The sequence below is a fragment of the Microtus pennsylvanicus genome, chromosome 11 (assembly GCF_037038515.1).
Source record: "Microtus pennsylvanicus isolate mMicPen1 chromosome 11, mMicPen1.hap1, whole genome shotgun sequence".
Lineage (NCBI taxonomy): Eukaryota > Metazoa > Chordata > Mammalia > Rodentia > Cricetidae > Microtus > Microtus pennsylvanicus.
The window spans coordinates 89461721-89475266 of NC_134589.1; the positions used below are offsets into that span (position 1 = coordinate 89461721).

At 47.2% G+C, this 13546-nt stretch overlaps 1 protein-coding gene across 3 annotated transcripts in view; it reads right to left on the reverse strand.

Annotated features, from left to right (window-relative positions):
* Window positions 1–120: 120 nt before the first annotated feature.
* Window positions 121–13546, reverse strand: part of Axin1 (axin 1) — a 64305-nt gene continuing 50879 nt past the window's right edge. For 2 of the 3 annotated variants that reach the window (XM_075941427.1, XM_075941426.1), the window contains 7 exons: window positions 11161–11257; window positions 9151–9288; window positions 6352–6869; window positions 5833–6003; window positions 4888–5133; window positions 1491–1658; window positions 121–964 (listed from right to left, as the gene is read on the reverse strand). In XM_075941427.1, coding sequence (XP_075797542.1) covers window positions 838–964; window positions 1491–1658; window positions 4888–5133; window positions 5833–6003; window positions 6352–6869; window positions 9151–9288; window positions 11161–11257 — 1465 coding nt within the window. In that variant the 3' untranslated portion in view covers window positions 121–837. Of the gene's footprint in view, window positions 965–1490; window positions 1659–2929; window positions 3038–4887; window positions 5134–5832; window positions 6004–6351; window positions 6870–9150; window positions 9289–11160; window positions 11258–13546 lie in introns of all 3 variants that reach the window. The other variant, XM_075941425.1, reaches the window with a different exon arrangement.

The following is a 13546-nucleotide window of genomic DNA, read 5'->3' on the forward strand; positions in this document are numbered from 1 at the left end:
AGGCTTGCCTGGGCAAGAAGGGGTAACGCATACAGGGTTGCCTCCACTGCTTGGCTTGAGGGCAGCACATCCCTTGGCCCTGCCCCATTGGCAGCAGACAGTATATATCACAGACCCAAAGCAGTTCAAAAACTGTTTTATTTCATTATTATCCAAGTACCTTTGAAAAGATAATTGTACAAGTCATCGCATGAAAAATGGGCTCAGGGTACCCCCTGCTGGCCCTGGCCTGAGAAATATACATATTTACATGGACACTTAGAAGGGACCAGACCCCGCCCCCTGCTGAACCAAGCTGGTGGCTGGAAACAGGCAAAGGGGCCTGAGGTACTCAGCCACCAGATTCACACAGTGGCAGGCAAGAGACAGCATGTTGAAGGCACTCAGTGACATGTACAATATACAGAGGCCCCCAAAGGATCCCCTGCTCCTTGGCCTGAGCCCAGCCAGGTGCAGTGGATAGGTCCCAGAGGGAGAGGAGGACACAGGAATACAAGCCCAGGTAAAGGTATCCCTGGGTCAGTCTGCATTCAGAAGCAAGAGCTGCTGAGGGTCATGAGATGGCTCCTGGTATTGCTTCAGGGGGTGATATGGGGGTAGGTGGGGCTTTCCTTTTTGAAAAGCAAAACAGAGAACCCCATGGAACCACTCAGTAGGAACCCCCTCCTTCCCAGACCCAGAGGGACAGAGGTATGGCAGACACCTGAGCCCCCACACCAAGAGCTTGTGACACAATCTTGTGCTGTTCCCCACATCAGGCTCCTGAGGACACGGCTGCCCACTGGCCGATGGCTGTGCACCTTAGTGATGGTGTAACCTGGGTGTGTTGCCCAGTGCTCAGTCCACCTTTTCCACCTTGCCAATGATCTTCTCTTCAAAGACAGGCAAGATTGCCTCGTCCTCCCGCACTTCTTCAAATACCACACCACAGTCAAACTCGTCACTCACTTTCTTAAAGTAGTATCTAGGAGCAGAAAATTGTGGAGACAGTGAGAAAACCCAGCTCCAGCTCCAGGAGAGGAATGCCACACTTAGGGTAGAGCTGGGACCACTGAAAGGGCTAAGTTAACATCATGTTGAGAATTGCTAGAAAACCCCTGGGAGCCCCAATCCTGGCTTCTGGTGGGTGTGGAGGTGCTGATGGGATTATAATCCAGGAAGAGCAGAAGTCCTGCCATCCACATGGGCTGATACAAGTAGGACTCAGTCTCTCAGGTATCAGCAATCTTTCTACTGGAGTTTAGAGTTGGCTGACATGGAGGAAGAGGTCTGAGGCTAGAACAGAGGGCCAGTCCAGCTTTGAGGCAGGGTCCTGATGCCACCCAATCCTGATGTGCCCTAAATAGGGCAGTAAGCAGCAACCATGGCTGATAGAAGGGGGGGGGGTGAAGGGAAAGATAAAAGACCAGTAGGACAGAAAACTCTTTCCTTCTACACTAAACCCATAAGCATGCTGGGCAAGTGTGCTTTAAGGCTGCAGCTTTTCTCACCTGTAGCTCCCCTTTTTGGTTAGCAGCTCCTTGAACTGGCCCAGGGTGACAGCACGGCCCCGCACTAGGGTCCGGTAGGGGATGGGCTCTCCACAGAAATAGTAGGCAACAACGATGCTGTCACATGGTGGTGCACTCCCGCCACCTGCCTTTCTCTGTGATTTTGTCCTGGGACAGAAAGAGAATGGTAAGTAGTGGGCTCAGGCCAAGGTCACACAGAGTACCTCAAAGGCACCATTTATAAACAGAGGACAAGACATCCCAGGGTCAGTACCTCACTCAGCAATGTGGTATTTACCTTGCCACCCACCTACCCAAAATCTGGATGTCAGTCCTGTGTAAATCACTCACTAGGAAATGAGCTAAAGGTCAAGCTCTAAGAAAAGCACTTCCCTCCAGGCTATACAAAGCAGCACAGACACCCACAATGACCAAGTCAGGTCCTCAGTTCACAAAGCCCCACCACCAAGGTTATAAGGGAGTCGGTCCCTAGACCCTGACAAGTCCCAACCTCTCCAAACTCTCAAGGATGGACCAATCAGGGCTGAACAGATCTGGAAGGGAAGTGTTTCAGGACCAGGATCTCCAAAGCAGACTGGAGGCTTGAGCTGTTTCTTGCTCAGGTCCTATACATGCTGTGTAGCTGCTCCGAGTCTGCTCCTATGTTCCTATACCTTTCAATGGAACCCAGAAGCTTCCATAGCTGGCCTTACCCATGCCAGTGCTTTTCCTTGACCAAGTAAGATACCTGGGGCCATTCTGGTTGTGGGACTGTCCAGTTCTTAGACCTCTTTCTAGCAGTGGGCTTTTGAAACTCTGAAGGGAAGGTAGAACTGGGGAGATCTGGGCCATCTGTAGAGCCCTAAGCTCAGGATACCCTCTCTCTTATGAGTTGTGGGTAATGGAGTTTGGGCTGGGTCAGCAGCAAGGCCCAAGGGGGATCCTCATCTTCCTGTCTTGAGTAAAATCACAGAAAGGGCTTAGTCAGAAATGTCCCTAACCTACATGTGGCCGTGGCAGCGAGACGTGCAGAGCCTAAGTCTTGGCTGTAGTCACACCACCTAGATCCTACTATAAACTTGGCTCATGCTCCTGGTGCTACTTCAAGGGGACTAGGACTGTGGACCTGATCCTGTATAGAATGGTGGTTGACCCACCAGTCCCCAAACCTATCTCAGGAGCTCAGGAAGAGTAAAGACAAGATGAAAGGCAAGCTGTGGTGCCTGCATGGACCACACACAGGTATAGGGATCATGTCCCTACACCGAATAGGCATGATCTTCTCTATTGGGAGACAGGAAGGGAAGCCCCAGCAGGCCTTTCTCCAGCCCTGATGTTTCCTGGCTCAGTGATAAAGCCTATCAAAAAAGGTGCTCCACTTTGGGATTTGGCCTGGGCTGGGCTGGGCAGAACCAGGAGGACCCACAGGGCGCACGTACTCTGTCTCGGAGAGTTCCAAGTCCGACACGGCTGGTACCACACTCAGCACCGGTGCACATGCTGGCCTGACACAGGTGCGTCCCCGCTGCATGACTGCCTGCACATACCTAGGGAACAACCCGCATCAAGAGGATGGGGCTCAGCCAGTGTTGTGGACAGTGAGCACAGACAGGGTGAGCAGCAGGAACTAGCTACCAAGAACTCCCACTCACATATCAGAGGTCCTGCCCTAAGTGTCTAGACACAGGATCAATGCCAGTCTGTTCTTTAGAATACACTCTGGAGTACTGCTCGTCTCAGTGCTACAGGCTCTCTTCACCCCCTGTACAGATGTCTTCCCCAGGCTAGAAATTCTTGGAGAGGGCCTGCCAGTACATCTCTCAGGGATGTGGCTCTTTCTACACAGACTTCATCATGATACCAGACATAAACAGCAGCAGTGGTTATACTGTACCTTGGGGAGCTGTTGACACGACTGAGGCATGCCCCAGAATCTCTGCAAAGCAAACCTTTTCCAAGCAAGTCCTCTATGTGGGTATGCCACTATGGGTACCTAACAGTGACTTTACTCTCGTCTACCTTTCCAGGACCTTCCATGGCCTGGGGCTTTCACCTCATACATCTACATTTGCTTATAAAATTCCAGACAAACAGACTCAACACATTCAATTTCCTCACACATGAAGATTTTGGAGGCAGCAGTTAAGACCTGATATATGTGTGTGTGGTGATAGTGTTCTCATACCCCAAAACTCAAACCAGAAGGGTTTAGCTGATGCTACTTGCCAGGAGAAAACCACAACTGTTACCATCATGTGGGGCTTGCCAGGTAATGGTAGGATGAACAGATGCAACCTCTGTGACACAAGAGAATCCTAACTCTCAAAGTACCCTACTCCACAAGAAAATCCTGCCTCTTAGGAACACTTCGCTACTGAGAGCACCCTTCCCAGACCACTGAGGGCATTAGTCCTAGCAGATCCCACATGACATCCTCCTCCACTGACTCGACCCCTGCCAGATACACACACTATTTCAGCACCAGGAGGAACACTTCCTACACAGAACAGGCAGCACAAATGCATAACATGGCTTACAGCAGGTGGCAAAGTGGCCCCTTGTGTTCAAGGTAGCTACAACTTCTTTTAGAACCAAAGTTAGAATAGGTTCAGAGCTTGGTATGGGTCTGTAGAGATTTTCAGTGAGCGGGGACATGTCTAAGCTTCCAGGGAAACTATAGCCTGATCCTATTAGAGACCACAAGTGCAGAGTCTGCTGGTCATGAGTCGTAGCATCCCAGGGAAAGAGAACCCTCAGAAGTGAGGTCAGACCCCAGAATCTATACAACCTAAGTTAATAATGGGGCCGATAGTTTCAAAGGGCAAGTGGTCTTTGTGTAACCATAGTTCCAGGGACTGGGTAAGAAACAGATTCTAAGCCTTGATGGAGATTATTACCATTTGAGAATTCCAATGAGTCAGAATGTCCAAGTAACTGACTGAAAGCCGAAATAAAAGGTTTCTAGAAGGCATGTTCTAGCTCCCAAGAACACTGCTACCCAAAGAGAAATCTTTTGAGTTTAAGCAGAATATATTCCCTAAGGAACAGAACAGGCTTGCTGAACGGTGATGGTGAAGGGGTCAATATTGTGATCACTCCAGACAAATCCTTTTATAACTGTCTGTGCTTCAGAATTGTCCATCATTCTCCCTGTGGCTGTGCTTTGTGTGGCTGTCATCAGAGATGGTCAGGAATTCACCACTAAGCTGAGCATGCCCAAAAGCTGTTGTCCATCTGACCAAGTGCTGGTGAGAACATTCACCTCATAGCCTCTGTCCTGCAGCAGGGCTACCTCTGTGGTTCTCAGTGAAGAAGCAGTCCAGAATGGGTGTCTTACCTCAAGGGCCTTATAAGAGCCTTAGGGCCATGTAAGGTCACCTACACCACGTGAGCCTACCTCTGCTTGGAGGGCAGTTTGTTGGCTCTCTTCTCCTCTTCCTCTAAACGCCTGCGGGCCTCTTCCAGCTGGGTCAGGGGGTTAGGGGCGGGATTGGGTGGCATTGTGGGATCTTGGATGAAAAGATGAGACGGTTGGACAGAGTTCCGGAGCTGAGCACTGACCCAGGGGTGCACGGCTCCAGGACGCTCAATAGACAAGGGCCTGGAGCTCTCATGGGCTTGCTGCTTCCTCATCCCAGAAGACCTTGGGGGACAAAGGCAAGTGACTGCATAAGCAGTGGAAGCAACAAAGTATGTCCACCCAATTACAGGAGTCACATGGGTCTCCTCTGATCCCGTACAGTTCACTCTTTCCTTCTTGAAGAGTGTTCTTTTTTTTGTGTAATTTGAAATTGAACCAGGAGTTTGCTCATGCTGTGATGTCACTGAGCTGCATTCTAGTTCTTACTTTTTGAAAATTTTATTACATTAATTTTGTGTGTGAGAATGAACACACATGTACGTGTCTTTGTAAGGATGTCAGAGGAAAACGTAAGGGTTCCCTCCTACAATATGTGTTCCAGAGTATGTTGAGGGCAGGCAGCACATTAGGGTAGTCTGGGACTGAGGAAATGGGTTATACAGAGGACCACAGGGATGGCACCTGCTCCCTGTGGAGCCAGGAATATGTGCAAACACACAGTAATACGAGACAAGATGGATGAGAGATATGCAGAGAGGTCACGATGGGCCTGAGCTGTCTCAAACCCTTAGAATTGAAGAAAGTAGGTGTAAAAAAGGCAGAAGACTCTCCCATAGCTGCCACTTATGTAAGTTCATAGGTGACAGGGACTTAGGTGGAGTCATCTGACCTTGTAGCCAAAAATAAACTCCTAAAAGCAAGGGTGTTGGCAACAAGACAGGTGGCTAGTTGCTAGGGAACAGGCCCCTGTAGTGTACTTACCCATGGCCTGCCTTCCGATGTCTACTGATCTCCTTCTCCCCCTCAATGATCCACTGCATGATCTTCTGGTTCTTCTCTGCATCCTCTGTGGTACTGGGTACCTCTGCACTGGCATTCTTCCCAGACTCAGTCTTCTTGGTGTTTCTTTTGGAGGATGTACTAGCTTTACCACTGTGAGATCAATATATATGAAGTCACTTGCTGTTTCCTAAACTTTCAAGCACAACAAGAGGGCCTGTAACCCACTGTGAAGGCAGTGATCTCTGTGAAGGTCAGATGTCTAGGGTCTGGGGTCTGCTTTGATATGGTAGGAGTCATGCTGACCATAGCCCAAGACAAACCCACCACCCCTCCTCACCCAGTCATAGCAATGCCTGGAGCCTGTCTGGCCCCTGACCCTGGTGCCATATGTTTTTTATCAGGGAGGATCAAGTCACCATAGAGCCATGGCCCCTCTGGACCACAACTTGGATACAAGGCCACACAGGAAACATGTGAAAGGGCTGGGTCAAGACTCACCCAAAGGCCAAGTCTCCAGCACTGGGGGTGGTGCCTGTGCTCTCTGAATAGCTGCGGGGCTTGGCATGACCATGTGTTTCTGGGCCCCATGAGAAGTTGCTCTGGACCCTGCGGGCAGCTTCAGCCTCCATTTGCTCCTTGGGTCTAGCTGAATTATGGTGAACATGGTGGTGGACATGCCTATGGTGGTGCAAGCCAGCTGTATCAAGCTTCAACCCCAACTTAGGAACGTGCTTTCCGTGCCCGGAGGCTACACCACCTAGTACTGCAGTCTTGGCTACATGCCCATTATCGGGAGAACGGTGGCCTGGACCAGGTGACTGGCAGCCAGGTGTCCTCATGACCCTTTGCACATGCTCATCCAGGATGCTCTCAGGATTCTCCTCATGAGCATCCCGCAGTCCAGAGCAGCTCATATCCACATAGCGGGGTGGGAAATGGTGCCAGGCTGGGACAGAAGGTAGTTTGTGACTAGCCATGGGGCCAGAAGGCAATTCACCATCCTCCCCTTCTTCTTCCTGTGGAGAAACAGCGGCATTGTCAGGACAAGAATGAGGATAGATCTGGAAGTGAGCCACAATCCTGACAGTCAAGTCAAGGACTTTCCTAACTTCAATGTAGTCAAACTAAGGAAAGGTGTTGACTCCTGGATACCCTGTGCTTGAATTTCAAAAGGCCCTGGGAACCTGAACTGATCCCATCAACCTGTTCTTATCAGGCAAGGAAAAAACAGGTTGAGGGGGATTAAAGGTCTGGTGTCAGTTGTGACCACTGAGAAGGCACTGCATAGATTTAGTTTTATGACTCAGTAAATGAAGGTTTTTGTTTTTGTTCTCTCTCTTGGTTTTTTGAGACAGGGCTACTGGTTGTCCTAGAACTCACTGTGTAGACCTGGCTGGCCTTGAACTCACGGAGATTCACCTTCCTCTACCTCCTAGATGCTGGGATTAAAGGTATGCACCATTACATAAGGATGACCCAGCCTTTCTTACCAATTCCTCATATGTTGCAATAAAATGTAGGATTTGTGGTGAGCCTCAGTTTCTATCCCTTGCCCCTGCCAGTTGGGGTTATAGGCTTATGTAGATTCCCATCTTGTTTCATGGATACTGGGATCTGAACTCCAGTATTTTCTTTTGGAGGTGCGGGGGAAGGGTTGTTCGAGAGACAGTGTTTCTTTGTGTAGTTTTGGAGCCTGTCCTGGAACTTGCTCTATAGACCAGGCTGGCCTCGAACTCAGAGATCCCCCTGCCTCTGCCTCCCAAGTGCTGGAATTAAAGGCATGCACCACTACCGCCTGGCTGAACTCCAGTCTTCATGAATCTGTCCATTTCTCCAGACCTTCTCAGAATTTTATTTCCTCAGTTTTGTTATTAAAAAGAAATTATTTTAAGCCCGTTTGTTTTTAATCTTAAGTCTCCAGTCTGTGAAGATTATAACTGGTGCCACCATTAGCCCTGTGTCTACAGTAGTATGTAGATCTGCTGCTAAGGATGTAACTCTTAGACAATGCACACAGTTTACAAGGAGTCTGAGAGGGTAGGGATGGGCCTAGACTGGGGCTCTGAGTTTGGAGAGGGTTGGGTTCCATATGTCAAATAAAAACATCAGGTAAAGTAACAGAGAAATACTCCACAGTTGAACATTATACTCTAGAACTTCCAGTATGAAAACCTGCATAAATAAAAATGTTTGATCTTAGCCAGGCATTGGCACACACTTGTAAGCCAGCATCTGGGTGGCTTAAACAAGAGTATTGCTGCAAGAGACCATCCTGGGCTGCATAGTGAATACCAGGTCAGGCAGGCTACAGTAAGACTGTGTCTTAGGAAGGAAAGAAGAAGGGAGGTATAGAGGGAGGGAGGGCAGGCTTGAATTTGCAAGTGTTAAACTGTTTATCATAAAACACTGGAGAATGAAGGACACATATAGGTAGGCCATGGCCCTACATAAAGAAGGTCTTTCTATAGTAGCATAGAAAAAACAAAAATATATACAAAAGCAGTGGTTTCTTAGCCAGGCGCCTTTAATGGGAGGCAGAGGCAGGTGGATCTCTGACTTTGAAGCAAACCTCATCTACAGAGTGAATTCCAGGACAGCCAGGGCTATAGAGAGAACTCCCCCCCCCCCCTAAATTTTTGTTTTATTTTTTTTCGAGACAGGGTTTCTTTGTGTAGCTTTGATGCCTATCCTGGAACTAGCTCTTGTAAACCAGGCTGGCCTTGAACTCACAGAGATTCGCCTGCCTCTGCCACTGGAGTGCTGGGATTAATGGAATCCCAGCACTGGGATTAAGGGAATGCACCACCCTGTCTCTTTTGAAACCAAACCAAATAAACAAAATAGTGGTTAGTGGTTTCTCAATGAGCCAAAATGAGCCCCAAGGAAGCCATTACAGTTACTATACTCTGTAGTGTCCCCTAAGTGAGCAGGAGCCCGGCACCTGCCCAGCCTGCCTACTACCATAGGTCCATTGTGCCTTAGCTCAGTTCCTGCCACCTGCCAAGGCTAGGCACATAGCCGTTTTGTCAGTTTCCTGTCTTCTTCAAATGTTGGGAGCCTTGGGAACTTCCTCCTAGGCATCTCCTGGCAGGAAGAGATTGCTGGGGGAAACACTAAGCTCAGTTCATAGTAAAAGAGAGAGGAACAAGGTGCTGAACAGAAAGGCAGGTGGGCTCCAGAAATAGTAAGAAGCAGGCTGAGTAGAACATTTCAGAATGGAGGCTACCCTAAGTGCAGGACTTCCAAGCCACAGGAAATAGTGGCCTTGACACGGTTCTAAGCATATAGTCCACTCACCATCCGTACACGCTTCAGCCGTTCTTCCAGCTTCTCTTCAGCTTCTCGAGTGCGTTGGACAGCCTCTAGACGATGAATAAGCTCTTCAGCAAATTTCTGTGGTTCTACCCGGATCTCCTTTGGCATTCGGTAAGTGCGCTGGAGAGAGACACAATAGTCAGTAGGGTTGCCTTCACAGGACGGTCCTGCATCCTTTATAGAGCAGCACAGTGACAGCCTAGTAAGAGGATGTGTACAGGAAAACTGGATCTTAGTTATTTTAAAGTTCTTATACATTTATTTGTTTGAATATGTGAGCATGCACATGGTAGATATGTGCACAATGGCACTACGTAGAGATCAGAGGATAACTTGCAGGAGTTGGTTCTATTCTCCCCTTTCACCAGGTAGGTTCTACAGATAGAACATAGATCATCAAGCTTGGAGGCAGGTATATCTATCCACTATGTAACCTTGCTGGTTACATCTATTTTAAAGCAGGTATTTATGGTTCCCTTTTACAGAGACACTAACATCCTCATTGGCTCCCTTTCTTCCTTCACTGAGCACTGACCTGAAGACGTGGACTTCTCTCTAGCCACTCACAACTAAATTACTGGAGGCCTGGGCATGGTCCTGGTATGCGTAGGTTGTGGCACCCCTGAGTGAGCAGGTATACATGCTCCCAGACAGATAGTGGTCAGTACCTTGACCAACATGCCCTACACTAAATATTCACAACTCGTCACAGAAAAACATTCATGACATAAGGTGGGGAATTCCTGAGGTTCAGTGTAAACAGCACTAGGAACACAGGATCAAGCTGAGTAAGTACAGCACCAGTCACTAAAAACTCCTAGGGTGAACTTCTGGTTCTGAAGCAGGCTAGTCCCACAGCATACACTAGTTCAAAGGAAATCCTGGATGGAGCAGTGCCTGGTCCTGATGCATGGCTGAGTGTAATCAGAGTAGAATTGCACTCAGGAGGGTTGGGATTCTAGGCTCTGTTACAGCAATGGGAGACACAAAATACATCATATGTAAAATGAACACGATTTTCCAATCACAAATGAATCTTTCCTAACTTGGGAACTGAAGGTGCAGTCAAAAAGCTAAAAGACTCCAACTAAGAAATTCTGATGAGGCTGGGTGTGATGGTGCATATCTTCAATCCCAGTGCCCAGGAGAAACAAGTGGATTTCTGTGAGTTCAAGATCACCCTGGTCTACACAGTGAGCTCAAGGTAAGCCAGAGCTACATAGTTGCTGTCTCAAAATAATAAAATGAATCAAAACAAATGCCGATGTCTGTGTGATGCTCTGAATTGCCCGTCCTCCCTACACGGGTATGGGTGGAGAACACTGCTACAAGCTCCCCAAGTTCTCCTACAAGTTTTCTGCCCAAAGCCTGTGTGCCAGAAGGAACAATAATTGTTCTGTGTGCCACTAGTGGTCAGTGCAAGTAGAGAGAGCTATAAATGCCTACTCAAACACAGAGTCAACAGGCTCAGGACAAGCTACTGTATTACCCAAGAGGCAATGCTGAGGCAGCTTCTGAGCCAAGATGTCTACACGGCAGCACCCACGGCTCAGCCACAAAAAGGACAAGTTCCTTCAGTAGTAAAGCCTGTGAATGGATATCTAACATACCCTGGGATCAGGTGACTTGCAATGTCCAGGGCTGGGTCACAAGTAGAAATCCATCTTCTCAGAACTACTACAGAAGAACATCTGACTTTACAGGGAAACCATACAGGGAAGGGTGGGTGCTAACTGGAAGTCACTTCCTGTTACTGAGCAAAAGAAGCGGTTCAAGATTTGGGAGCTACCATAGACTATCTACTCTGATGGTTATCTCTCAGCTCAACATCACTCAGACAGACTGTCTGCTGTGCCCAGTGGTAAGCTGTGGTCCTAAGAAGCCTACCAAGTATCTCTCCTACTGATTGGTGCCATGGTGGCCAACTCTGTGTAGGAAACCAGTTAGGCATCTGGAGAGAAGGTATAGTGTTGCTGAATATGTGGGACTTACAGGAATGTGAGGTAGAGGCACCCGCCCATTAACTTGGACACTCTCCTGCATCTCCCTTCGGTGCTGCTTACGGATCCTGTATGGGGGGATTCCATCCCTGAATAGACAAAAGATATAGCCATTAGCTCAAGTAGAAAATAAGATACAGCAGAGTACCATATACTTACCAGCCCATGGGCATTACTGATAGCAATGATATATCCCATGTGCATGCATATATGTTACTTACATGCACTTCATGACACACACACATAAAATTCATATATAAAAAAGCCCAGGAACTCAGTCATAAAATATTCTTCTAGCTACTATTTTATCAACATTTCAATGAAGATCAGCTGCCCTTACTTTATTTATCTCTGAGTCTATAAAGTCTGAAAGTTTGATAGCTAAGAATCATTTTCACATTAAAAATTTTTATTACACACACACCATGTATATAGTTTATGCATGTATATGGGTAAGTATATGTACCACAGCACATGTGTAGATTCTGGGGACTGAACCCAGGCCACTGTGAGTCTTTTAGAAGAGCAAAGCAAACATGTAAGGCCAACTATAAACAGCCTTTAGCAGCCATAAATCCAAGGACTAAGGTCACTAAAAGGCCAGACTCTTGCTTATTTGAGATAGACAACAAATCCAACATCTTGTGAAACTGCCCAGCCTCTATCCCATAGTTCTAGAAAGTGCTCTAGGAATCAATCATGGCAACAAATGGAACTAGCAAATCAGAAAAGACAGGCTGACAAATCAAAGTGCTGGGTCTTCTCACTACAGTTCTCTAGTTACATGAAAACAGGTGGGTGGGAAGACTGCAATCTCCATGGCAAATAGGATAGGTTTTTAAATTATCTTGCTAATCAAAGAGTCCACAGGGCAGTTAAGGTGTGTGATCTGTGTATCCTGCCCCTCTGGGGGAGGTGGGAAGTCATCAAGGACAGCGGAACCCCAACCATACTATGCTTGACAGCAGAAAAGACACATCCCCATCAGAGGATTACCCTGGCAACCTTCCCAGGTGCTTGGGCAAGAGGGTAGTATTACAGTGTTTTTCCTTTTACATATGCAAAGGGGACATAGAGAATAGAGGAATGGGAGTTTAAAATTCTTATGACTTGGATTCCCAGGCACTCAAGATAGTAGGTGGCCTAAAGCCAACAGCTGAAACCTGTTTCTTCTATACTTAGACACAACACTTTAAAATCCCAGCCTCTGCGGATTAGGCTTGTCCTCAAAAACTACATCTAAAGAGGCAGGTGGATCTCTGTGAGTTCGAGACCAGCCTGGTCTACAGAGCTAGTTCCAGGACAGGCTCCAAAGCCACAGAGAAACCCTGTCTCGAAAAACCAAAAAAAAAAAAAACCAAAAAAAAAAAAACCCACTACATCTAAAGATGGGTGTCATCGTATTAGGAAACACCTTGTTGAACAGTTGTATGATCCAATTACGGCTCCAACGTGAGAAACTCATAAGCTATCCCAAAAGGTATAGTGAGAAACATCATTTCATTTTTTGCCTCAGATGTATGTTTAAATACAGGTGGTAGTTTTGTATACTAATTTCTTAAGTCTCCCAATAAAATCTAAGATGAACAGATTATCAAAGAAAAATTGCCTATGCTTGGGGCTGTGGACATAGCTCAGCTGACAGAGTGTTTGCTTAGCATGCACGAAGCCATGGGTCTAACGCAAGCATTGCATTAGCTGGGTAGAGTGGTACATGCCTATAGCCTTGGCACTTGGGAAGTGGAAGCCAGCCTTGTTTACATGAGGATCTATCTTACCCCTAAAACAAAAACCATCTACATGTATTTTAAGTGTCTCCATTTTGATAATATGATCTTTTCTCTTTTTTTATTTTATATATAAGTGTTTTTTACCATGTGTGGGGTCCCCTGGAACTGTAATTACAGACAGTTGTGAGCGCCATGTGGGTACTGGGAATTGAACCCAGGTCCTCTGGAAGAGAAGTTCAATGCTCTTAACCACTGAGCCACCTCTTTAGCCCCAACATGTTCTTTTCTTAAGAAAATATTCAGAGGCTGCAGAAAAGGTTATGCTGGAGGTTAAGTCTTATGAGTTCCATAGGACGAGGAGGACCAGGTGCTACAGACACAACTGCGGTCCTCTTCTGATGGGGCTATGATGGCAACTACTCTGGCAGTGAGAGGTCACAAAGGACTTCAGGAAAAGAGTGTTGCTGAAAATGTCAACATTCAAAGATTCAAAATCGAAATATAGCCAAGTATACACACTTTTAATCTCAGCACTAAGGAGGCAGAGGTAGTGGATCTCTAAATTCAAAGCCGGCCTGGTCTTCACAGTGAGTTCCAGGCCAGCATGGGCTACAGAGTAAGACCCTGTCTCAAAATTAATTAATTAAG